Raw genomic sequence first — 25667 nt, forward strand, 5'->3', positions numbered from 1 at the left:
AATGGTAACATTTCCTGCCTTCCATAAGCTTCAGGAACAAATTAATAGAGACTTAGAGCAGAACAGAGAAAAAACAAACACCCAACATTATGAAATTGAAGAACTATAACACTTCCATGACTTAAAATTAATTAAAATATTCTGAATAAAGTCATACATTTCTGGGTTTGACTGTAATGCATCTCTGTAAGTTCAGAACATTACAGCAGTATTTATTACTTTTGTATTATATTGTTCTAGCTAAATATATATAAAGGCTATCAAAGAGTTAATTAAGTATTGCCTGTGTGCTTTAACATGGTAGTATTCTTTCCAGCAACAGATTTGGAGTGACTTGTGTTCATTTACATTAATCAAACAGTAGTATTGTAATACAATGTTAATAAAGTTCAGAGAATAAAAAATAAGCCCTGAAAAGCTTTCAGCAAAAATATTTTTCTTAATACTGTGTTTCTATATATTTTCTTCTAATTTCTGACATAGTCCTAAATAACACTGTCCAGAAAAATGCTTGACATAAGATATTCTTTCTGGAGCAGCCGTAGGTTACCCAGCAAATAGTTCATGTTAGATCCTATTGGGCTGACAACAAACCCTCTGTCAAGAGCAAAAAAAAATTTATTTTTCTGTCTCGCATTTCTCTTAAACTTTTCTGAAAAGAACACTACTGTTCAATATTTATAAATAAAAACTACAGGTTGGTTTTAAATCGACAAAATGGTATATGTCTTTAACAACTTCCAAACAGTTGCTTGCTACGTTCATACATAAAGGATCAACAAAGTCTGTAGTTAGTAAAAGGATACAGATCAAACTTAAGTCTGCTAACACAGACAAGACACTTTTTTAACAAGACACTTGTTAAAAAATTCAGAGAGCTTATTTTTCTTACTTTGTTCTTATCATAACTGCAAAATACACAGTATATACATATACATGCAGAGTATGTATAAGTTATGGGCTACCTAAACTAAGAAAATGTTTATCATTCCAAAATGAAATTCAAACTCAAGTGATATAAAGTTGTTTTTTTTTTTTCTTTTACATCTGAAGTGAGGCATAGCTTTTCCAATTTTCACTATCACTAGAATTAATAAGGTGATAAATATTTCCTGAAGCAAAACTGTGGGGAAGAACAGATTTTACTTATTTAAATTGGGGATATAGCTAATACATCTGATCTTGCTACGAAATATAACACTTCCACATCAAATTGTTACTGACATATGTCACTTCTGGAATGTGTTATAAATGATAATGTCCAGAATGGCTATATTGTTACAGGAAAAAAGTAATGGAATTTCAGATCCAGTAAATACTGGATACTTCCTCTAACTGTTGTGCATTAAAAATAGATTTGTCAACAGAATGAAGACTTATTATAAGACCTTCCTTTCCCACTGCCACAATACACTATTTATTATTTAAATTAGTCTTAAGAATATTGCTAAAGAACTTGTAATAACTGAAAATTAAGTTGGAGTAAAGATGTTTGCCAGCTGTTTTAGAGGACCATTAGATAGAGCTGGAGATGATTTAAAAATTCTGAATAAACAGACAGAATAAAACTATAGACAAGTTATTTCCAAGTATCTGTCTATTTTAGCATTGCTGGACTTCTCTGATCTAGGAATTATTGCTTCCTGTCTTGGTTTTCACATCAGTGAGGAAGACAAACCTCTTTCTTTAAAAGAAATTCTCCTTTTACTCTCACTATATCTTATATCAAAGCAAGAGATGGAGATGTGAAGATGCACAGACACAGGGACGAAAGAAGTTGGTCTCACTAGGTGGAAGACCCACAGGTAAGAGATTACTGTATGGGCATTACATGAAGAATTTATTATAAGAATTTCAACTTAAGTAAGTTAAGTATACTTAAGTATACTTGACCACAGTCAAGTAAGTTTCTCATTTATATTACAAGAAATGAAAACCTGCAGCCTGGCAAAATGATTACTTCAGCTTTTTGTTAGATCATGAACAGTGTGTGTGACCTAGCTATGAACTGGATTACCTAATTAATTTCAGAATATCCTAGTGTTTGGCATACAAATCAGACTATTTTAATTCAATGAGCTACTTAAAAAACAACAACAACAACAAAAGCCCACAATAAACACCAAACAAGATTACACAAAGACTTTCCATGCAAATGTACAGGTATTTAATGAGCACTAGAGGAAACTGGAGGAAAAAAAACTTTTTCAGGACACTTTCTGAAAAATTATTTCTTAAATGGAAGGAACCCAAGATAATAAACACAACCTAGCAGGCAGGGTGACTAAAACAATCTAGCTGAAAAAAAAAAAAAAAAAGCTGAAGTCTTACTTCCTTCTCTGTCTCCTGACTCTTTGTGTACTATCTTTCTGTCCTATTTATTCTGGCACTGTCCTGATCTTTTGCTGATCAATTCAGCTCACCCACAGAACACTATATCCACTAGCAGTTTAGTGAACAAAATTGCCTCTCTGAGGCTGAGTTGAACAGCTGAACTTAACCAAGGGAAATTTTAGTCCCCAAAATTGACTCAATCACTTCTTAAAGCAACAGACTCCATGGCTTATCGTAAGAATTCCATAAGCCCAAGTCTTGTTGATAGCAAAGATTCCATTAATCCTTAATAAGAGATGTGTGTACTTTTGGATAATGCAACATATGACAGAATAAAGGCCATTGAGGCTTTCACATGGCTGATCCACACAATGAAAATTATGTATTTTGAGATAACAAAGGAAATAGTTCTGCATCTTGGGTAATACATTGCCACATGCATTATTTTTATTTCATACATACGTTTATTTTTTATTTTAGAAGAATCATGGTTAAAAGTTTTCCACATACATTGAAGCTTTATTAGCAAATCTGTAAGTTCACGTAAAACAAGCAGCTTTTGACTAATTTGTTAGAGTTACATTAGCACTTCAAATCTAAGCTTTATCATTTTTAACACAGACTTCAAAAAATAGTAGTGATGAAGTCTGTTTCTAGTCCAGTACTGTTATATTTATTAAAAATGTTCAACCTCTTTATGTACCTCATACACATTCCTGGTAACAGAAGTTGTATATGGTGTACTTTAAAAGACTAAAAAATGGCCTGTGGACAATCTTCCAACATCTCTCAATGAGAGAAACAGATCCAATTGGAATTAGTGAGGACTGACTCACACAAACAGCAGTGGTACAAAATAAGTGCTTTTATTTAATGGCCAGTGGATTTTCACATTGCAGTGAATTAAAAAGGAATTTATTCTGTAGGTTTTATGAGTATGTAATACCTTAATATTTCATGAACATTTATGGAGACAGACTTATAGCTTTCTGAGGATTAAGAAACGTGATGGAAACTTTAATATGAAAAACAGGTATTTAATGAAATGTAAATAATATTCACCTTTAACATTCAAAACTTAAAGGGCATCTATCAAAGAATATCTCAAAGCAACATTTCCCTGAAGTCAAATAACCAGGTGGTCTTCTCATGCCAACTGATTCAATTGTAGTTGCTGAAGTGTCCCCTAACGTCCTAAAGACAGGTTATGGGTTACTCACATACTATTTATTCTCAGTACAGTGATTACACATTGAAAACCTAATGACGAGGATTTCTCATACAAAGGTACCGATTCATGTAATAGAATGTTTAAAATAAAAACTGGAATCAATATTAACGTATCAAACAAAAGCCACCCCACTCTCAGAATTTCATGTTTAGTCTACATTTTCTATAAAATGCTTTTAATATTCTCTTACCCATCAATAAGGAAAACCCTGAAAATACTTCATAAGTATTTAGTGATTACTTTCAATTATCCTTTAAGGCAGATTTAAAATCTTCGGAGGTAACACCTAAGAATGAGGTCAGTAATACTATGACACCCAAATGCAACTTCATTGCTTTTTCTCAAAGAAAACGATGATGCTGCTAGCAAGGCAAATAACAGTGTGTTTATTTTTCTAACATTCCATCTACTGGCCTGAAAAAAAACACAGGTTGCAACACCATTGTCAAAAAGGGAAAGTCAGAGTATTTTGAAACACTTGCATTCTATTCAGTGAAAGTATGAGCAAAAAGGAAGCATTCTTGCTCCTCAGACTAAGTCTATTAAAAGAATGCTTAATAGAACAGAGCATGCAGATCATCTGGAGAATTCAGAACTTAAAGTGATTAATTAGACCTTATTTTGTCTCGAGCAGATTTACTAAGCTTTTTTCAACTTGGCCCCATTGTTTGTAATTACCAAAATCATACCTCCATTGGCTAGTCTTAGTTGCTTCATGCATGAACAGCAATCTGATTGAGCACTCTTGTTAGAATTTCATTCGTCATTGTAATTAGCCATAATCATAGCCTTCCTGGGTGCATGAGAATGTGCAAACGACCGATTCACAACCCCAACCTATTTGAATATGAATCTTCTCAGTAAGCAGCAATAAAATAGTGGAAACAAAGCAGTTTCTCTAGGGAATTTTGTAAAGCATCCCTGTCTCTTAACTCTCCCCCCTTAAAAATGTCCCCTTTTTAGTATCTGAATTCTGTTTGCTAAAACAAGGCTTGCTTAATGAAGACAATGGCTTATTATTGCTTTAAGTGGCACAGCAGGGACCAAGTATTACAGGCCCAGCTCTTTCAGCCTCTGCCAAGGACACAAGGAACAAAGGGGCAGGCAGTAACGGGAGGCAAATAGACCTCTCCTTACACTGCAGTTTCTGAACACTTTCCTCAGAGCAAGCAAGACCAAGGTCTCAGCTTTTCTTGAACTCAAAGACAGGGTCTTTTTCTCCTTATTCCTGTAAATGACTCACACATTGCAAAAAAGCTCATAGCAGCAGAGACAGCCCCAGACATGGAGCAAGGCAAAGTGGAGGAGGGGTAACATAGCTAGTTCCAACACAAATACATTCATAGTGAGCCACCTAATGGTGGCAGAATGCTTTCTCCCTTTCCTTTTCTAGTAAGAAGTTCCTGTGGGAGACAGCCTTGCAAATAGGCACTGGATGACATCCAAATGTATTCTCTGCCAAAGCAGAGGATTAGATGGGAAAAGAGGAATTTTGACAACCACAGCCCCAGCACTACTATCTACTTAATTTTTAAACATATTTAGCAGTGTTTCAAGTGAGAATAAGTCTCAGAGGCACATGTAATGTCAAACGAAAAATAGCTATTTCAGTCATCATACTCTGTCTTCCAATTTGCCAATTGTTACTTTACATATATTTTACAATGTGCACATTTTGACTCATATGACATTTTGACCCATAGGACATGAAAACATGGATTTGCAGATAAGGGTAATTTTCTGATCTCCTGAGATTGTTTTGTCTAAATAGCTCACAATTAAAGCTTGCCTGAAAAGCCTATGAATTTACTACTCTCTTAATGAAATTAACAGCGACTAGGTAAAACATTTCTTGATCACAACACTATGAAATGCAGCTTCAGTTTCTTGAAATAACACTAGGAGCTTGCTCACTAGATGAAATATTAAAAACTTTAGAAGACTCGTTCCTCACTACTTCTGGAAATCTTGCTAAAGGGAAGTGAGGAGAGAAATTTTTACTGCTGCTAAGGAAGCAGCTATTATCAGTGCTGAGCTATGCTTTCTTGGAAGACTACTGATGAGATCTACAGCCACGTCACCCTTAAGAAAATACAGAACAGAGATGGAAATTAAATCAGGCTAAATTTTGTCATGCCACGCTACTTCAGAATATAGTTCCATAGCAACTACTTCCCCATCAACCCTTACACGGTACACTGAAGAATCTTTCTTAGATGCTCTTCTAATTAAAAACAGCACTGTTACCTTTTTTCTGTTTTTTAAAGCAAATACTTTTTAATTATGTTAATTAGCTCAACAAGCTGCTACACAGAAAGGCAGCTAGTAACATAGAGGCTTTTGTCCTCATAGTCTTCTCCATTACCTTATGGTAAAAGAAATCAAGGAAACAAATAGGACAGATTTTTAAGTTCTGTGACAGCAGCTGTTGCAGTTGTTCTCCCGTTTCAGCTCTTTGGATAAAATTCAGGGTATTGCTTGATAGTGTAACTCTATGCATTCTAAAAGCTTCAGAAGAAGCTCAAGATCATTGAGATCACATCCGGCCCTTTAGTAAACAACCATGCTGACTAATCCACTTACCTTAATATGCAAAACAGTTAATATTAGACAAGGGCCACTCAAAGAAGAATCACTACTTTGAGTTCAGTTCTGTTGAAGCAAACAAAGTTTCTGACAGTCCTACAATGTGCTTTTTCACTAGCATTTATAATAAGAATAGGTGAAAGAAATACTTCTCTGTTCAATAACATTTATTTCACTCCTTACTATTCAATTTACATTTAAAATTTCACCCTCTATATTGAACTTACGGTCTAGGTAATCGGTAAAGAAAGAGAACTTTACTTTCTTAACACCATTACAGAAATAATCCAATGAAAATGTATTATGTGGAAGAACATCTTTTAGCTCATTAAATAAAATAAGTGGTTAAATTGCAGCAATTTAAAACTAACCAGATTTGCTGTATATACTAACTTTCCTGAAATAAAGTGCAAACTGTTAATGAAATATAATCATAATACATTCAATACGCATTTACCACAACAATATTTCACCAAATATTTTAACACTTTCCTGCAGTAGGAGCCCTCAAAATAAGATTGATACTCACCTCCACCATGCAGTCTAAATCAAAAGCTTGTAAGGCGTTATTTATTTCAGAATATTAATTCCATTGAAGATTACAGTAATCATTAGTTGTATGTTGGTTCATTTATGAACCCTCTGGAAAATAGTATCGATACAATTTTGCTTTATGTGGAGATACTGAAAGATTCTTCTTGTGCTCCATGCTTAAACTCTCTAGGAACAATGAAATAGTTGTTGCGAGTCGTATCTCACATCACCTTCTGTACCTATTGGGATTTTGCTGCACTGAATACCAGCTTCTTAAGAAACAGCTTTCACTGGCTACCTTTCCATGACATCTAGGACAGATTCTCTTCTACTGAAATACAGAAGGACAATCTCTTCCCTAGTCCTGTTAATACAAGTCAGGATGCCATTGGCCCCCTTGGCCACCTGAGCACACTGCTGGCCCATGTTTAGCCAGCTGTCAACAAGAACTCCCAGGCAGGTTTCCTACATACAGAATCCAGCCACTCTACCCCAGGCCTATAGATTTGCGCAGGATTATTGGGGTGCAGGACCTGACACTTGATCTTGTTGAAGCTTGTACAATTGTCCTCAACCCATCAATCCAGTCTATCAAGATCACTCTGTAGAGCCTTCCAACCCTCAAGATCTGCAACTACTTTTCTTACTGAGAGAAACATTTTGCTGTTTGAGTTTCTTTCTTAACTATGGAAGGCTTTTTTTCTTTTCCTTAATGAGGTAACATTTACTCACCTATGCAGAAATATTTTTCTTTATTTTCAAAATATATCTAGCTAATTCATGGTATTACAGATGCAATGTAGCAACAGAAAATGGTTTAAACCTTAAATCTGAAATGCTTCCGATGTGCCTCTACAGTGGATAATGTAGGGCTGTTAATCTCTACTTTATTGCTGGATAAGCATAGGATAAACACAGAAAGAATGGTAATGAATGATGTAGTAAAAAAGTTGCATTGCTAGATAGTTCTGAAGTTGCAAGAATGAACCCTGTAACCTTATGAAAAGCAAACACTATATCTGCTGTGCAATCCAAAATGTAATCTTTGCATTATATAATAATGTGATAAAATTTTTATTATAGAATCAAGCTTCATCTCTTTAACAGGATGAACTTACATATAGAAGAAACACGGCACAATGTGCCCTTATTACATGAAAATTTCCCTGTGTTCTAGGTTGTCTGCTTATGTTTTTTCATGCACTGCACTTTGGAGTTCTGGACCTGATCGGCAGAAACATCAGGTAGAAAAATAATCAAGTAAGCAGGTTTTTGTTTTGTTCTTTCACTTTATAGAAAAGATGCCTCACATATGGCTGGAAAGTATTTTCCAGGCTGTTAACTGAAACATTTGTTTCACTTGACTGACATAGCATAAGTTAATTCTAAGCAATATTAAAATATTTAAAATTCTGAAGAATGGTTTCTGAAGTCTTTCAGTTAAAGGTTCCATAAAAGTTGTATTAGTCAGCAGAAGCTACATTTCAAACAGAGAAAGTAAATAAAATTAAGTAACCTGGTTAGTCAAGTCTCCAAATAAAATGTCTCCATTTGAATTAATCATTGAATTGTTAAAATAATTACTAGGATTATGTTAGAGTTAGAAACTATGGAAGCAACGTTCCTAGGGACTGCCAATTTGATACTTTATCTTTTTAAAGCTTATCTAGGTGTAAAAAGGATTTAAGACTTCTTTCATCCTACTCTACTGGTTTGGTTAACTGCTCTTTCATTTCTATCAGTGAAACAATCTACATGGCTGCATGACATTTCAAGGTACTGCACTGACAAGAAAAGAAAAGAAAAGAAAAGGAAAGGAAAGGAAAGGAAAGGAAAGGAAAGGAAAGGAAAGGAAAGGAAAGGAAAGGAAAGGAAAGGAAAGGAAAGGAAAGGAAAGGAAAGGAAAGGAAAGGAAAGGAAAGGAAAGGAAAGGAAAGGAAAGGAAAGGAAAGGAAAGGAAAGGAAAGGAAAGGAAAGGAAAGGAAAGAAAGAAAAGAAAAGAAAAGAAAAGAAAAGAAAAGAAAAGAAAAGAAAAGAAAAGAAAAGAAAAGAAAAGAAAAGAAAAGAAAGGAAAGGAAAGGAAAGGAAAGGAAAGGAAAAGAAAAGAAAAGAAAAGAAAAGAAAAGAAAAGAAAAGAAAAGAAAAGAAAAGAAAAGAAAAGAAAAGAAAAGAAAAGAAAAGAAAAGAAAAGAAAAGAAAAGAAAAGAAAAGAAAAGAAAAGAAAAGAAAAGAAAAGAAAAGAAAAGAAAAGAAAAGAAAAGAAAAGAAAAGAAAAGAAAAGAAAAATACAAAGCCACAGATTTATTTGTAACTAGTTTTAAAATCTGTCATTCCACTGATTCAATACACAGAGTAAAACTGAAGAGCAACTGAGGAAACCCAGGACATTAACAAACAGATGGAACTTTTTAATCTGGTTCTTATGCAACAAAGTGTTGATGTAGTTCTATCCCAAGTGAACTATCCATCCTGTATATTAGATGAAGCAAGGCCCTAAGGGAAAAGCATTATGATCTTGTAATTGAAGATGATGATAATGAATCAAAACATAGTTTTGTAGTACGTGATTTATATAGCTTCCTAGTTCGTTGCAACAGCAAATCACAAACTTAATATTTATGTAGTATCATATCAACAACAAAAGTATTTAACTGCAAAGATGAAATATAACCTGAAGTGGACTACGTTACTAGGAAGGGTTTTGATCATCTTGGAATACAGAGAAACAGAATAGAACCTGTACAGAGAAAATCCCCCAGAAATCTGGATATGTACACAAAATAGAAAGACTCAAATCCTAAAAACCATACCTCCCCCAGTACTTCTACTGTGATCTCCATCTGATCAAGTTTTTTTTAAACAAACAGAACAACAACCAACACCCAAGCTAATCTTCAAAGTGAGCTGCAGACCAGGAGAAGAGTCCAAAATAATATCAGAATAACTCCACCCAACCGTCGTTCTCAAAGGGCAGCTAGACTCATGTCATTTGCTTCAGCCCAGCCTCAGCAAAAACAAACTTCAGCCAGAGTACAATCAGACCCAAGAACTTCGAAGGACTTTTGGATCCTATGTGTTAGATGTAGTGTTGGGACAAGCAAGAAACATCTGTTAGCTTTTCAGACATTTCTGTATTCACCTAGTTTGTAGAGTTTGTACTTGAAAACTCATTTTTAAGAAATTTATTAAATTACCAGAGTAAACTAAATGTTAATAGGAAGAAAGAAAGCAAATATATTTAATCATATTGTATAATAGGTACATTCAAGAATGTTGAAACGTATAAAAATAATAAGTATTTAGACAAACATAGGATAAAGAGATAATACTTTTCACAAAGGAAGACAAGTTCAATAAAGTATTAAGCAACAGAGAAACATTTGCTATAGGCTGTATTGCAGTCAGTAGATTATTACCATTATTATTATTATTTTTTACAAGGTTGTAAAACAGTTTTGTCATAGTCCTTTGTAAATAAAAGTAGTATGCATTGGATTATAGTTAAAACATTAAGCCTGAGCATTTTTCTCATAGCAACTTCCGATGTATATAAGAACAAAGTGTCAACTTTCAGGTGCAGGTGTTAGAAAGCATTTGGCTTACAAAATGCATAATTCAGTCAGATGGAATTCAATGGAATTTTTGAACATATAACCTTATGTAATGCTATAATAGGATAGAAAGTTCCACAGTAATAGCAGGTTAACGAAGTCTTCAGCTACAGCAAATGAGAATGAGCCTCAGCACAGTAGCCACGGATACATAAATGAAGGAAAAGAGGTCAAGTAGACTGGGACCTCCAACAAGAAATACCCTCACCTGCACTGCTAGCCCTTAACTGAGGTCATTCAGGTACACTGCATGCACCTGAGCTCCCCTGGGTTGGTCCTGCCTTTCTACGAGGTGCTCAGTCACTGTTTGAGGCTATGATTCAGCATTTCTGCTATATCTTACTATTTAACAGTTTTACTAAGTATTTGAAAGTATTCTGAAATGAATACTGATTAAACAACAAGACTTGCACACTATGTTTTGTTCAATGGCTGTAAAAAATTCAATGCAATCGTATGATATGCCTTGGCAGGTTTTAGACAGGCCACGGTAGCTTCCATTTGGGTTAGTGAAAATTGGTTTTTAGATAAAACATGACAGACCTGAATCAAATCTCTTCCAAATAAGGTCACTTAATTGAGATAAATCAGATCAGACTCAACTACCTTTTAAATCCCTCTAAAGACCAAAAGTAGTAGGTTTTATATAAATAATGTTTTAGAGTTTTAGCATGTTATGCCAGGTGAAGAAATCTCTGAGGAAAACTAGAATAACCATTCTAAGGGGTTTGTACTGTGCCCTGTGGGAGTAGTTTTGTCTTCTTTACAGAAGTAAGAGTGGTGTAAAGAGTTGGCACTCTGTGAGGAAGTATGCAAAGTTATAGAATTAATTATTAAAGCGGAGAAAACATAGTTTATAGCTAGGGAGAACACACTTTTACATTCTCAGGTACACCTGTTTGATAAAAGATTAAGAGGAACAGCACAATTCTAGGAATCCTGACATGTATTTGCTACCTTTAGACATTAATCTGACAACCCAATACCAACTAAAAACTGGAAGTGTGAATCACTACTGGTGTATATGTAAAAATTAAACCACGTTTTGGAGAATTATTTTAACTCAGAAGACTCCATATTAGGCAATATTAATGCTTTAGGTAATTATATTTCTAAAAACCAGGTGAACGACCTAGGATCTTCAATGCATCAATGAACAATTACACAACAAAAAGGTATGGGGCTGATGCTCCTGCTGTTAGTGATCATCATTATTTCTTACCTGAAAGTTACCAGCTGCATTAAACTAATGCATCATGAAAGTATTCCAAACCAACTTTATGCAAAGTCATTCAAATAGTTTAAATCACCTTCTGAGGTGGTAAATCCATAAAAGTTTGTCTTTCTATGCCCTTGAGAGCAAACTGATTTATTGTCCTAATTAACTGCAACTCTTTACACAAGAAGCATAAATATTACATTGTTGTCTGCAGTAAGAAATGTCTGTAGACAAGAGATCTCTGACACAGATGGAAAGCGCTATTTATTAAAAAGCTGTGTGAGTAGGAAGTTATATTCACTTCATTCTTTCCTGTTTTTTGTTACATATAGTGTAGTGACACCTATTGTAACTAGACTGATAGAATTTTATTGCCTTTGATTATCTCATAGAAATATGTCAATCCAGCTGATGACAAATAGATTTTGAATATTTTGTTATTATTTATATTAATTCATATTAATGATTTGAATAAGTTCAAGTTTTAAAATGACTAAAAATCCATGCATAAATTCAATAAGGACTATTTTTTTTTTTCCTTATCAGATAATCTCTAGCTATCAAAAATAATTACTTTGGGAGGGAGTTATGATGACTATAAGTTCCTTAGAGTTTGTCAAGAAAGAATATGGTAATTTCATTAGTGCTACCAAAGGGTTTCATTCCAGCTATTTTTCTCACCTCTTCATATGAGAATCATAAGATACAATGAAACATCAGATATCAGAAACAAAAAATAAAGACAGTTTTTTTTAAAAAGTGTATCTTGTCTTTAGCTTAAACTAGAAATATTCATCTCTATCTCACCGCCCCTGAGGGTGTTCAAGCAACAACTGGATGTCATGTTGAGCGACATGGTTTAGTGGGAGCTATTGGTAATAGGTGAATGGTTGGACTGGATGATCTTTTAGGTCTTTTCCAACCTTGATGATTCTATGATTCTATTCTATGATTCAAAATTGTGTAGAAATTTTAAACAGCCAAGTGTATTCTAATTCTGAAAGGTGTAAAATATTCACAATATATGTGACAGGCCTAAATTCCAAACCTTTGTATGCTATTTCCCCACAAACTGCTGCATGAGAGCAGAAGGTTTGACTTTGTCACAAACATAAAATATACTACAGCTTTCATCGTTTTTCACCTGGTTAATGTGTGTTTGTTTTTGTTTTTTTTTTTTTCTTTTTCCCTGCTTGTATATGAACTGTGAATATATTAAGCAAAAAATTTTTACTAAGATCAATTAAAAATGCACATTGTCTTTCACATCTCAGAAGCATATCATGGCAGATCAAGGGAAACTGAAATTCATCTGAAAATGAACTAAATCCAAACTGGTGGTGTCAAAAGAATGTTTTTGTCACAGTCGCAGGCTTTACAATGGGCCTCCAGTCCATCAGCCTGAGAATAAGAATAGAAAATCTCCAGTGCTCTTATTAAATTGCAAGGCAAAGCAGGGTCTTTTTAACAGTCTGAGGGTAAGATAAGAATCACAAAGTGGGACCATCATATATGATACAGGTTCTTACAGGTTTATAAGTATTCATGGGTTTATATGCATTTATGATTCATTAAGCATACAATCAACATCTTCTGACTCTCGGTACAGTCACAAAACAAAACACAGGAAGTTATGTCTGAACATGGGGAAAAACTGTTTTACTGTGATGGTGAAATAGAATGGGATAGGCTGTCCAGAGAGACAACAAAATCTCCTTCCCTGGAGGCCACCAAAATCAGTTTGAATAACAAACACTAACAGACCCTGCCTGAGCATGGAGGTTAGACTGGATGATCTCCAGAGGTCCTTTCCAGCCTCAACCTCTCAGTGTGATTCTGTGATACCAGCATAGGTTAGTAACTCAGGATCCTCTGAAAGCAATGGATATGGCACAGTTTTAGCATCAAAATCAATTATTTCCTAATTTTGAACTTTTATACTTTAGAAAATAAAAATCCACTAGAAACAATAGGCAAATGCACAAAAAAAAAAAAAAAAAAAGCCTAAATTGGTAAAATGGCAACTAAATTTTGGTGAGCAAAAGCAATAGATTTGAGCTTAAATTTTTTTGTCTTAGTTTCAGCTGGGATTATCTCCAAGTATTCTACCAGTTTTTCAGGATTCTGCAGTTGTCCAAAAGTGAAATTCTAAATTACTGGGAGTGCCACTCTTGGCATCATCTGCTCATATGATCCCACTATCCCTGCTACTCAGAACTGTTATGACTCAGAACAGATCTCTGGGTGATGTTCTTAAATAATTGTTTAATCTTAACCTGGAACACATTTGCGACACATACCAATAAAAGCATGTAGATCTGAACATCTCATGGATATTCAAAATTCTCAATAGCTGTTGTAACTAGTCTAAGGAAAGGTGTAGATGTGTGAGAGAAAAGGAGGCTGAGGAAATGCTGGAAAATGTCCTTTTGTGACTTCTACATAGCCTGTCTCCCTGAGGAGACAAAGCAAAGAGTATAATTGCTAATGATATTAGCAATATGGTTTTCAAAACCTAAAGATGACTGCAGTGCCAAATACACACATCATATCAGTTTCTCTAATGCCAATTTTATCATAATGTGAGCCAAAGCCACCTAGTATAACAAAATAAGATCCTTAATCCAGCAACTAGAGATAACAAACAAACAGCGGGGAAAATAAACAACAAGAAAGGTGCAACATAATATAGTTCGACAAGAAGACTCTCAAAAAACTTCATAAAGAAAACATAAGCAATTATGTTGGAAAACTAGCAAATATCAAAGAGCCACAACATTCTGTGCTAACACACTCCAGTCAGATCTGCTATTATCTCAACTCTTTAGGGCCCATACTAGGCACCCAAAGGACTGTTACGGTTTATCCTGGCAGGTGGCTGAGTACCACACAATTGTTTGCTCAGTCTTACTCTTTCCCATTGGGATTTGGGAGAGAATTGGAAAAAAAAAAAAAAAGGAAAAAAAGAAAAAAAGTAGAACTCATTGGTTGAGATAAAACTATTTACTAAGATAGAGAGAACGATAATCACTATGTGTGTGTGTATTTAACGTAGAGACGCCAGCAAGAAGTTAAAAATGAAAATAGTGACTGTAAAAGTTTGTCATATGACAGCTAGAACAACAAAAACCAAATGAATCTCTTTCTCAGTCATACAACTTGACTACACACATATGGCATGTAGATAGGTGGTACCTTAGACATCATAGAGACCATGAAATCATCTAACTTAGCATTTAACACAGCTGACAGAGGAGCAAGAAGATGTCAGATGTATCAAATAGGAAAAATTGATATTTTTGTTCAACAAATATTTAACATATGCATTTTACATGCTTTAATTTAAATTTGTCTTTAGATAAGCACATGAAGAGGAAGAAAATGCTTTTTAATTGGGAGAGGTGAAAGGTATAAAAGAGTATAAATCTACCTAGGGGTCAGTGAAAAGCAATAAAAACAAACCCTCAATTTTTTTTAACATGTCCCTTTTTAAAGCAGAACCACACTTTGTTGCACTTAGACTTCGTTATTAGCAGAGATTCACTACATTATAACACAACCCACGTTTCTAAAGAAATAGGTCTTTAGACAGAAGTTTAGATTAAGCTGTAAGCAACACCCTTTGTTTTGCTTCTTTGTAGCCTTAGGAAATTTTCATTCAATATTCTTTCTTATCTCTTTAAAGATCCTTACTTGTAATCTTTTAGGTATTACTTGTCCAACTTTTTGTAATGACTCTTTAATTAAGCACACATTTTCCTGATCATGTGAACATAATATTTATTTTAAAACACAGAAAATCAGTTCCAATATGTGAGATATAATTTATTTATTTTATCGTATGATGTGACAGTTGGTTTTATTTGGGCTTTTATCTCTGATGAAACTTCTACAATGTCCTGCAGCGCTTAAATTGTTTCATTATACACAGACAACTTAGCTACTCATTCCTTAAAAATCAAATTAAAACTTTTTTTTTTTTTTTGGTCTGATATTGAAACAAGTCATAGGGAAAAAACCTAGTAACCCACAAATTCTATCACTTGGTACCACAGCATTTATAATTCCCAAAATTGCCTGTTTCCAGAGCATTAATGTGCAAAAGCTGAAAGCCAAGGGGAACTATTTAATTTAAATACATAAAATTATTTTGGTTGTAACCTACCACATGTTACAGCTATTGTCACACAGACACATTGCTAACTGAAATGTACATATAGACTCCAACTTCAAATGTAAAATAAATTTCCATTAAATAAAAAAGTGCAAATCAACTGCCTCAATAAAATATTTATCAGACATCTTTAAATAGGTTGTGTTCTAAAGGTCTTGGCAATTTATGCCTTATTGATGCAATAACACTAAAGCACTTATTAAGAAAGTTACATAATTGTAACAAAGAACAAGCAAGTGTAAATACCTTTTTCTCATGTTAGATTTAAGTAGATCATCTCACTAACACCACTGTTACACATTATCAGCCAAAACAAGGCTTCAGACTAGGTTGATTACGAAGTGTTACCTACATGCTTAAATCTGAGAAGGAAGAGAATTTTTTCAGGCAATGCTGGACAGTTATTTTATTCAACAGAGTAGTTAAGAAGCTTCAAAGTCAGAGGAAGTTTAAAAGTTAAAGTTTAGAGCTTATTAATTTAGGAAGTTATTTGGAATCTTAATCTGAATGATTGCTATTCAAAGACACACATATGTAGTAATTAAAGTATATTTTATTTGAGTAGAAAGCTTAAGACAATTCTTGTAGAGCTGTCCTCATGAGTAACTTTATTTAAAGACAGATAAATAGTATTTACTATTTAAAGACAAGTAAATACTATTAACGAGCAGAATTAAATGTGATGATTTAGAACAGTGCAGAATACAAATTAAAACTTTGCAGAACAGTAGATATGTGAACATGAATTCAATGTGAAAGGATCATAAGAAGCTACTGAAAGTGACAGTGAAATGACAGTAAATTTGTTTCTGCTTTGGAAGCTATAACAAAAATGATGGAGAGAGATAAATTTACTACATGTACACAATGTAATGGACAAAAAAAAAAAAAAAAAAAAAAAGGAAACAATTGAAGAGTAACAAAATAGAATAATATTTATCACAAAACTGTTGTGTATAGATGTCCACTGTAATACAATTCTAAAGTAGAGCCACTGGCAAACTATGTATCTAGAATATATGTTTCAGTAAGTTTTCCCTATTAATTTGTACAAGACTTGCAGTATAAAGCCTTCTTAAATATCTCCCATGTTTCAGTGCAGCATTTCATAAAGCCATATTATAACTACATTTAACACACCTTCAACACAGTGAAATATTTATAAATTGTATTTAATTTGAACAGTTTAGTAGCTCTATATTTTCATCTTTAATCAGTTAATAGTATACACATTATATGAATTTTAATTCCTTTATGCTGGATACTGACTTAAGTGTTAGAAGCTCATTTATACAATAGACATAATTCATAACGGTGGTCTAGTTAATCTGCCTTTCTGTGCTATCCACTATTTTCAGAAATTGTACTTGCCTATGTGAGTTAGATCAGCACATTCATATCTACATAACATCAGACACCTAAAAAGACTTTATTTCTTATTTTTTCTTAGGAATACTAAAGATGTTTCAACAAGCTCATGCTTGTAATGAATGATTCTTTCTGCAGTTTACATGCATTTTTTATGCTAAGTCTCTGTGCTTCACAAGGCAAAATTTGCCCACAAATTTTCACATTAAAAAGCTCTGCATGATTTCTATATTATCTTTACTGTATTCAATAGGCACTTAATTGTATTCAAATTTTTACCAGAAAATTTAAAATAATAAAAAAAAAAAGATAAGACAAAGTAGTTAATGCTATTCAGTCTATGAGAATCAAAGTAGGAGAGTCTCAGTATTTCATGACCGCAAATGAAAACATCAAAAACATATTGATTTTTATGTTGTCAATTCCATTTGTTTTGTCATTCACCAGAGAACTATGTAATATTTAGGTAAAAGGAAGAAGGCTGACAATGAAAGGACAAAAAAGATATCATCCATTAATTGGGACAGTGTTCCGAATTCACCTTCGGTGTAGACATACAAAATTCATCAAAGCTGTGTTAGTGGTTCTGAACAGAACTTTCTGACAAATAACAGCAAGCAGTTTTTAAGACAGATGTTTCTGGTTGCAGTTTAAAGTGGAATAAGCCCTGGTACTTCTAGATAGCAACCTTTGTAGCTAGGAAAATATTCAGTCTGAAACACATCATAACAAGATTTCATAGCTATATTACATATCTACCATCTAAAAAGTTTTGATTTTTAGAACACAGGGATAGCTGTTTAACTCATGGAGGAGGAACTATTTGTTTTTGTCCAACATGTCAATCTACTAATTTTTGAAGCTTACATCACTTGTGTCCTCTTGGGTCCACAGGAATGTGAATTGTCTTTATCCAAGTGCCTAGCAAATCACTGTCACATAGCAGAAGTCGACCTTTCTTTTCAATCTATGCACTTTTCAGGAGTTATAAATCAGTTGACTTTCAAGCTCGATGAGATGGCATATGCCCTGGTTTGAAGAACAGATGGAGGCTTGGGGGAAAATTGTTTCTGCAGGCTTGCTACAAGCAGCATTGCTCCATAAAAGTGAACCATTCGCACTAATTTCTCACATAAATTATACAGGCAGGGAGCACCAACCCATTCAGCAGAAAATCTTTCATCTAGCTTTCAGAGGTCATTTAACAAATTTAAATTAAAGTTATTTCTGATACATGGCTAGGTTTTCATTCCATATACTTTCAAGAGATGGCAATTTACATCGGATAAAGAGATGGCTTTAATTGTGTATATGGGGAAAAAGGAACAGAAAATTAACTGCCACAGCACTACTGTTTTCTAAAATCTTGCTACAAGATGCAGCTATTAATTAGCCACAGAGGAATTAATAATTGAAATGTGGCAGCTCTGTGCTACAAGAATCAGGTAAACTGCCACTGTTTTTTGCAAGGCCTGTTTTAGATTTCAGCTGAGCACCAGCATCTAAGTTCAGCATTGATGTTCTTGAAACAAAGAAAATCTGAGTCATATCTAAGAGAACATTAATATTTTTCCCTTGAAAAGATTCTGCTGATAAGGAAATTAACATGTTTTTTGTTTTTTTTCTTTCTTTTTTTTTTTTTTTTTTTTTTTTTTTCTAACAGATTAGTAAGAAAAGTTTTAATATCATAGGGAGAAGAATGGAAAGAAGAATGGATACTATTTAGCTATGGCAAGAAGGACCCAATTTTAATGGATCAATTGGATTTTTTTTTTAATCCATAGAAAGGATTTATTCTAGTGCTCTTTTATATAGTTTCAGGGAACAATGAGGGTATAATACTTACATAGTATTGCTTAAGAGATTTAAAATAACTTTCTTTTAAATGAGAATCAGGTCATAGATATTAGGATGTGTCTGTATTTTAGTACTGTTTAGCTTTTTTTTTAAAAGAAAACTAGAAGAACAGAACCATGATTACAGTTTTTAATGTCTAAGAAAATGTCACATGCACATCATCAAAGGAAGCACTTAGATAGTAATCAGTTGGGTACTAGTAAAACAGTCACAAAGAATTAGGAATGAGATTTGTCTAAACACATGATCATCTCATGATTGTACTTGCTTCAGTAAGTCATAGTGAGAGAGTACAAATAATTTCAGATTCAAGATATGATGCAACACATTGTTGCTGCATTTTAGTTTGTAAAGGAATAATTCCTTCTTGTGATTACGTACACCTCACACAACCAGGTTCTTTACTACTTATTTTTTTCCAATTGTTTTCTAAACTATTTCTTCATCTTAGATCTACTGGCACCTTTTTATTTTTCAGAGGTGGCATTTATAGAATTTGTTTCTCCAAGACCATTACTTTATATCAGCTCATATTTCTAGCCTCTCTAAATTATTACATATTATTTCTGGATTAAGTAATTCCTGCTTCCAATTGCTCTCACCTGAATTCACACTGCCCTTTTCTGTTATACCAACACAAGTGTATTGGGAAAGGCTTAAACAAGATCACTGAAATGATTAAAAAAAATAAAAAAATAAAAAAATGTATAATACAATACTGGCATTTTTGCACTGTAACAGTGGCTGATTGTAACACGTGCTTACCCTTCTTTTGTATATAATCTGCAAAACCCTGTGTGACAACATTTTTGATGGACTGAAATGTTTTCTTCAATATGACATTTGTTATTAAGAAGGTATTAAAGAATTTAGCAATGAATAGAAGCCAAAATATATATCTATATATATATCTACACACACACATATATTATATATATATATATCTACACATATATATAATATTTTATATAATTTATATAAAATTTTATACAATATATATATTTATATATATATTATATTTTATATATTTTCTATATATTTTAATTATATATATATATATATATATGAAAATTAAGTCAAAAGAAAAACATTTTTCATAGTCATATAGTTCCCTTATCTGAGAGATATCTGAAGTCCCATTTCCATGAGCATCTAAGCTAATGTAGCAGTTTGTTGCTGTTGGAAGAAAAATAGTTTTAAGATACTTCAGCCTTCTGTCTTTCTTTACTGATGTTTTTCTCTCCGTCATTAACACATGGCTTTAACATTTATGGACCCTTTTGTACTGAAAATTTACAGGACTGTGAAGACATTGTTAACTGAAAAAAGCATATCCAATTCCTTTTCCGTGAGTTAGTGAGATACGTTTACTCATGGAGAGTTCAGATTAGTATCAGTGCCAGTACCAAATATGCTTTAGGAACAGAGAGAAGGAATGCAGAAAAACTGGACCTTCCCCTTCTGATGGGAATAAGCTACTAAATGCTCCAACTTCTGGAATAATATCCTCTATAAATGACAAAATATTAATGGGATCACTCTGTAAGGTAAATGAGCACACTCTAAGTCTTCCTTAGGCTAACTGAACTCTACAAATGGAACAACATCCATTAAGTGTTTATTCATATGTATTAATTGAAAATTAATGCTACAGAAATGGAAAACACTGAGGAATATTGCTTAGGAGCTGTGCACCTTCCCTTTTTCAGCTATAGTGGTTGCTGCAGTAAACTATATTGCCTCTTGTTTAAAATGTACCCAGTCAAAAAATGTACTCAGTCAAAAACAGTTAAACTGCATAAAAACAAAACAAATTGAAAACAAACTTACAAACCACACAGCAGCTGTTTTAGGGGTGGGGAGGAATGAAAAGATTTTTCTTGCCACTGGGTATAGGTGCCAGTTTAATCACAGCAGCTCAGAATTTTATACAGGCTAATATACAACAGACAGATGAAATCAAATTAGGGATGAGAGGTGCTAACAAGAATTACAGTTCTGTGGCATGTTTAAATTACTTGTGGTCCCTGTTCCCAGAAACAACCTTCAATAGTCTGCACAATAAAAAATTAGATGTCTCATGCAAACACACAGCATCAATGTAGAGAATAGACTTCTGTCCCTGGATCTAGTTTCTGTCAAGAAGTCATTTTGGTGTCAAAGATTTCGAGAGTATCTGGAAAAGCTAAACTATGTAGGAAAGAGGATGAAGAGAAACTATAATGATAAAATTTGCACCATCACTGAAAAAAAGCCATTGCTACCCTGGAAAAAAAAAAACAAACTAGAAAAAAGTCCATAAAGGACACACATAATATTCATTTTGACATTTTGTTTGATGAAGAATTTTGTGGTTTTGAAATTGATCCTCTTTGAAATAGCTAAAATTATTTCGAAGGAGAGTAGCTTTTTTCTTCCACAGAGAAACATCTTTCATGATTAACCCTATTCCCTAAACAAGTAATTTTTCATTCTGATGACTTTCTCTAAGATACAGAGAGAGCGCACTTCAAACATCCTTAAAAATTCAGAAATACTTCTTTGGATTATCAGCTTCCTTAGTCTAAGGTTTAATTGCATTCTGACCTTCTTTAACTCAGTATATTTAAAAATGGAAGTCCTTTACAAGAATGGAGCAGTGGGATTTTATAATTCATTGTTCAGTGTGAAACTGTGGAAAAGAATGTTTTACTACACATTTTAAAAGAAAATTGTGACATACATAAGAGAACTTAAGGATCCCAAACAATTAGTCGCAGGACTTATGAGATAAACATTCCAGCACTTCCTTTGGCAAAAGGATTACTTTTCGCTACCATCTAGTTCTTAATTAACAGCAATTTATATTCTGAACTTTTATATTTGATCCACATCAGAGACACATTTTCAAACCATGCAATTATTATCCATTCTTTGTTACTAGAGAAAATCAAATACTTCAAATTTGGAAAGAATCTTGAACATTAGCTGAGTTGCTCAACCTAAGAAGTATGTTTATAGTTCTCAAAAGCTATTGCTGTATCCAAAAGTATGCATATTATGTATTTGCATCAATTATAAGGTACTACAGATGTATTTAATGACCACATAAGGATCATGAAATCAAAGAATTTAAATCAGATGTTTGAGTATTTTACTGAGTGTGTGAATTAAGCAAAAAAATTCACTGACTGCCATTATACTCCCTGAGTGGAACGAATGCCTTGAATTCATTTTCTATGAATTCTTTTACTTAAACTCAAGATTACTCAAAATCAGAAAATATTCTGAGGAATTACAGAGATGCAGAATTTTCACCAACATAATTCACAAAGCATTCTTCATATTCACCTCTTGATAAAGATGAAGACAATTTTTCTCCATTTCTGCAATTGAAGATTAAGAACACCAAAGTGGTCATGCCTTCTTCTGAAAATAAACTCAATTACAGCTTTTAACATCAGACTGTTTAAGTTTGAAATTATCAGAATATTTAAAATTATTTTTCTTTCTTTTCTTCAGGTGGTATTACTTAAAATCAGATTTAATTTTCTGAACTTGTTATCATGATTTACTAAGATTATGTTGTAACCGGATTTCATTTATTCATCTTTTTCTTTCCATTGAGTCGAAACAGATTTATTTGGACTTGTAATAATAATAAAAAAACTGAATGCAGAAATTATGTAGTGTAATATGGCAACTTGTCAGTCAGGATGCCAGTGTGAATTTCTAAACCTAAAAACTGGTTGAAAAGTCACATCAAAGCCAGATCATGCTACAATAATCTTGTAACTTGAATCTAATTTGCTTTGGTTCTTATTTTAAGAAAGGGATCTTATGTAAGCACTATCATTGCAGGCAAAGTTTAATCTTGACAAAGTTTATGATTACTTTACAGTAAAAATGCTTCTTTCTAAATTTTGTCCATATTGGAATCAATTAAGCTAATCTCCCAGTAAGAATTATTATTTCAGAATCAGAGAATCAACACATGCAGGTATTCACGAATAGTTCTGAACTTAACATTTATGTCTTGCCTGGGTCTAAAATAATAGTTATACTTAGCTCACCCATACAGGAAATGAATGATGGGTTTAAAATAAGAGTTAGCCAGAACTATTACAAAATCCAGGGTCATTTATGTATAATAGCCAAAGCTTTTTGTAGGTTAACACAATTCATGTATGTTAAAAGATTTCAAATTCTTCTGTTCTACCTGAAAAACATGACTCTTCCATGGAGTTACAATACAGTGAATAGTAAAGAGTTTTCAAAAAATTATTTAATGTCTGATATGCATGGCTATTTTATTTTGTTTCAGTAATTACCAAAAGCCAACCAAAAAAAAAACCAAAAACCCACTGCATGTATCCAAGGAAGGAGAAAAATCCTATAGTATTTTCCTTTGTCAGAATAAATCATGTTTCTGAGACTTCTTTGCATTTTCTCTCATGCACCACTGGGTATCCAAACTAACAAGAGTCAAATGAACCATGATTTAAATAGCATATAAATAAATAAAGAAAAACAAACAAAAAACTCATGTCAGAATAAAACAATAATATCGTGCAATGATTTCCAGATTCAAACAAGAGTTACCATTTCTTTCTTTTATCCATTCCCTAGAACAATCAAACTCATACAAATGTAGTTTAGACAAGGTATTTTAAAGCATTTTCCTAAACATACTAGGAAAATGTTTTCTTTTTTTCTTTATGAATTTGAGCATGATGAAGTAAAATGTGTTTCTAGAGTGACTTAATCAGGTTTACAAATAAATATGATGAATGAGAGGAAACGAGCCCTTAGATGTATGTTAGCTTTTTTATTATTTTCATGTCCTTGAACCAAGTAAATACAGGCATCATCTTAAATTAATGACTAATGATTAACAACATTCTCAGCCTCTAGAAGAAGCATGCAGGACTTTAGAAGCTATGTAACCTAAATTTTGATCTAGAAAACTCCTATTTGCCTTCTACATCTTCTTAAAATGCACAATAATCAATGATGGTTGTGTGCCAAATTAAACAGCCTCAAGTAATTCTGCTATCTCAGTATTGTTTTCTTGAGTGCCTGCCACAGAACTCCATCTAGATTGATCTGTGAATAAATCAAGTGGATTGGAATAAGGGAAATAAGTTTGGGCCCTGCCATGCTGATGATAGAAGAATGGAACACTGCACAACTACACTGCCTTCTTGGATGTCTGCTGAAGTAATGATAATTTGTTTTGAAAGAGAGGATGAACAGCAATACCAAAAGTAACAGTTGCATGACATAAGAGCCCCAGGTCTCACTAGCTACATGACAGTGTGTTACTGTGGTACCTGGGTATTAGGGAGAAACTGGAGTGATAAGACTACAAATTGCAATAAGAAAAAAAATCCTGCTGGGTTGTTCACCAGAGATTCCTTACTGTCATTGTCTTAAGGTAGTAAGAATATCTTCACACTATTCAAATTGCCAGATGCAGGGAACAAACACTTATTCTAGATGTTAAGCTTTAGTTTGAAGGCTCATAGAAAGTTAGTTTGCAAGAAGTCAATTAAGTAGCTAGTACCATAATGAAGTGGAATGTTAGTCCTTATAATAGAAGTATGTACACCAAATAGCAGTGAAAATGAGGGTAAATGTATCTCTCAATCCAATCTTGAGAAATTAGAAATTATAATGCTTTGGGAAGAAAACCTGAACTCTACAGATTTTTGCATATATTTACAAACTGTTATTGACTCTTACTGGATGAAGAAAGATTGGAATGCAAACTGAAACTGTAAACCTCTGAATTTTAATCTAGAAAAGTCATGATTAAGGCTGTATAAAGTAACATTACAACGGAATCTCATTCTGATTAGGGTAGGGTCTTGTTGTAAGAAATATTAATTGTTCCTTGTGTTAATTTAGCACTGTTATTGTTAATAGTACTTTCTCACAGTACAAATCCCTCTTCTATACTTAAATACACAAAAAATCTATCTTAAATCCTAGTTACTAATAAATTATACTGTGCCACTTACTACAGCATAGGTCAAATCCTGTTGACATCATTAGCACCAGAATCAGTTATGAGACCGTAAAATTTCTCCCCTTTTGTTGAATTAAGAAAGCTATACATAGAAATTTTGTATCATTTTCTCTACATGAAAAGTTTTAAATATTCTATAAATCTGATATATTATTTTCATGTGTACCATTTTCGTTTTCTGTAACTATCATTGCTTTCAGTGAAAATTTTTTCTAGTTCAATAAACAACACAAAAAAAGAATAATTCATGATAACAAAAATAATTAAATAGTAGGAGCAGGTTAAAGATCAGCATTCATTTTTAAAATTAAATTTAAAAGTCTGCAGTGGTTACTTAGAAGATTGGCAAGTTTTACAAATAACATCACCAAGCCTTTCAGAGAGAAACACAGCCGCATTAGAATGGAGTCATTAGGCAATACATTTATTTTGAAGCCAATTAACCTTTTGTCAGAGAAATGTCGTAGTTGTAATGGTTTCAGCAGTGGAGGTCAGCCTCTAACAGGGGCACGTATGACAGCGATTACGCTGTCTGACATATGCTGTAGACTGAGAGTACAGCTGTGGAATGAGAATCTGCCTTCGTTTGTATTCTGCTCTGCATTTTCAGGGAGCAGGCAATCTTGACCTATCCATTTAGGTAATTAAAGCTTCTATTTGGAAGTGTCCTGCAGGAAGGTGAAATCTGGGGTAGATAAATGGCTGCTGCTCAGTGAAACCAACCACTTCCATCATTTGATGGA

General features: G+C 33.3%; 1 protein-coding gene across 10 annotated transcripts in view; it reads right to left on the reverse strand.

Moving 5' to 3' along the window:
• The window catches only part of PACRG (parkin coregulated), a 169816-nt gene that overhangs the window by 110518 nt on the left and 33631 nt on the right, over positions 1-25667 (reverse strand). Inside the window, exon 1 of one of the 10 annotated variants that reach the window (XM_085541393.1) lies at positions 4255-4409. The exons of the other annotated variants lie outside the window; for them this stretch is intronic. Within the exon in view, the coding sequence (XP_085397519.1) occupies positions 4255-4260 (6 nt within the window). The 5' untranslated portion in view covers positions 4261-4409. Of the gene's footprint in view, positions 1-4254; positions 4410-25667 lie in introns of those variants that run through there. 10 annotated transcript variants of the gene reach the window in all.

This window comes from Coturnix japonica, chromosome 3 (genome assembly GCF_054131305.1).
Source record: "Coturnix japonica strain WE chromosome 3, WE-NBRP24, whole genome shotgun sequence".
Lineage (NCBI taxonomy): Eukaryota > Metazoa > Chordata > Aves > Galliformes > Phasianidae > Coturnix > Coturnix japonica.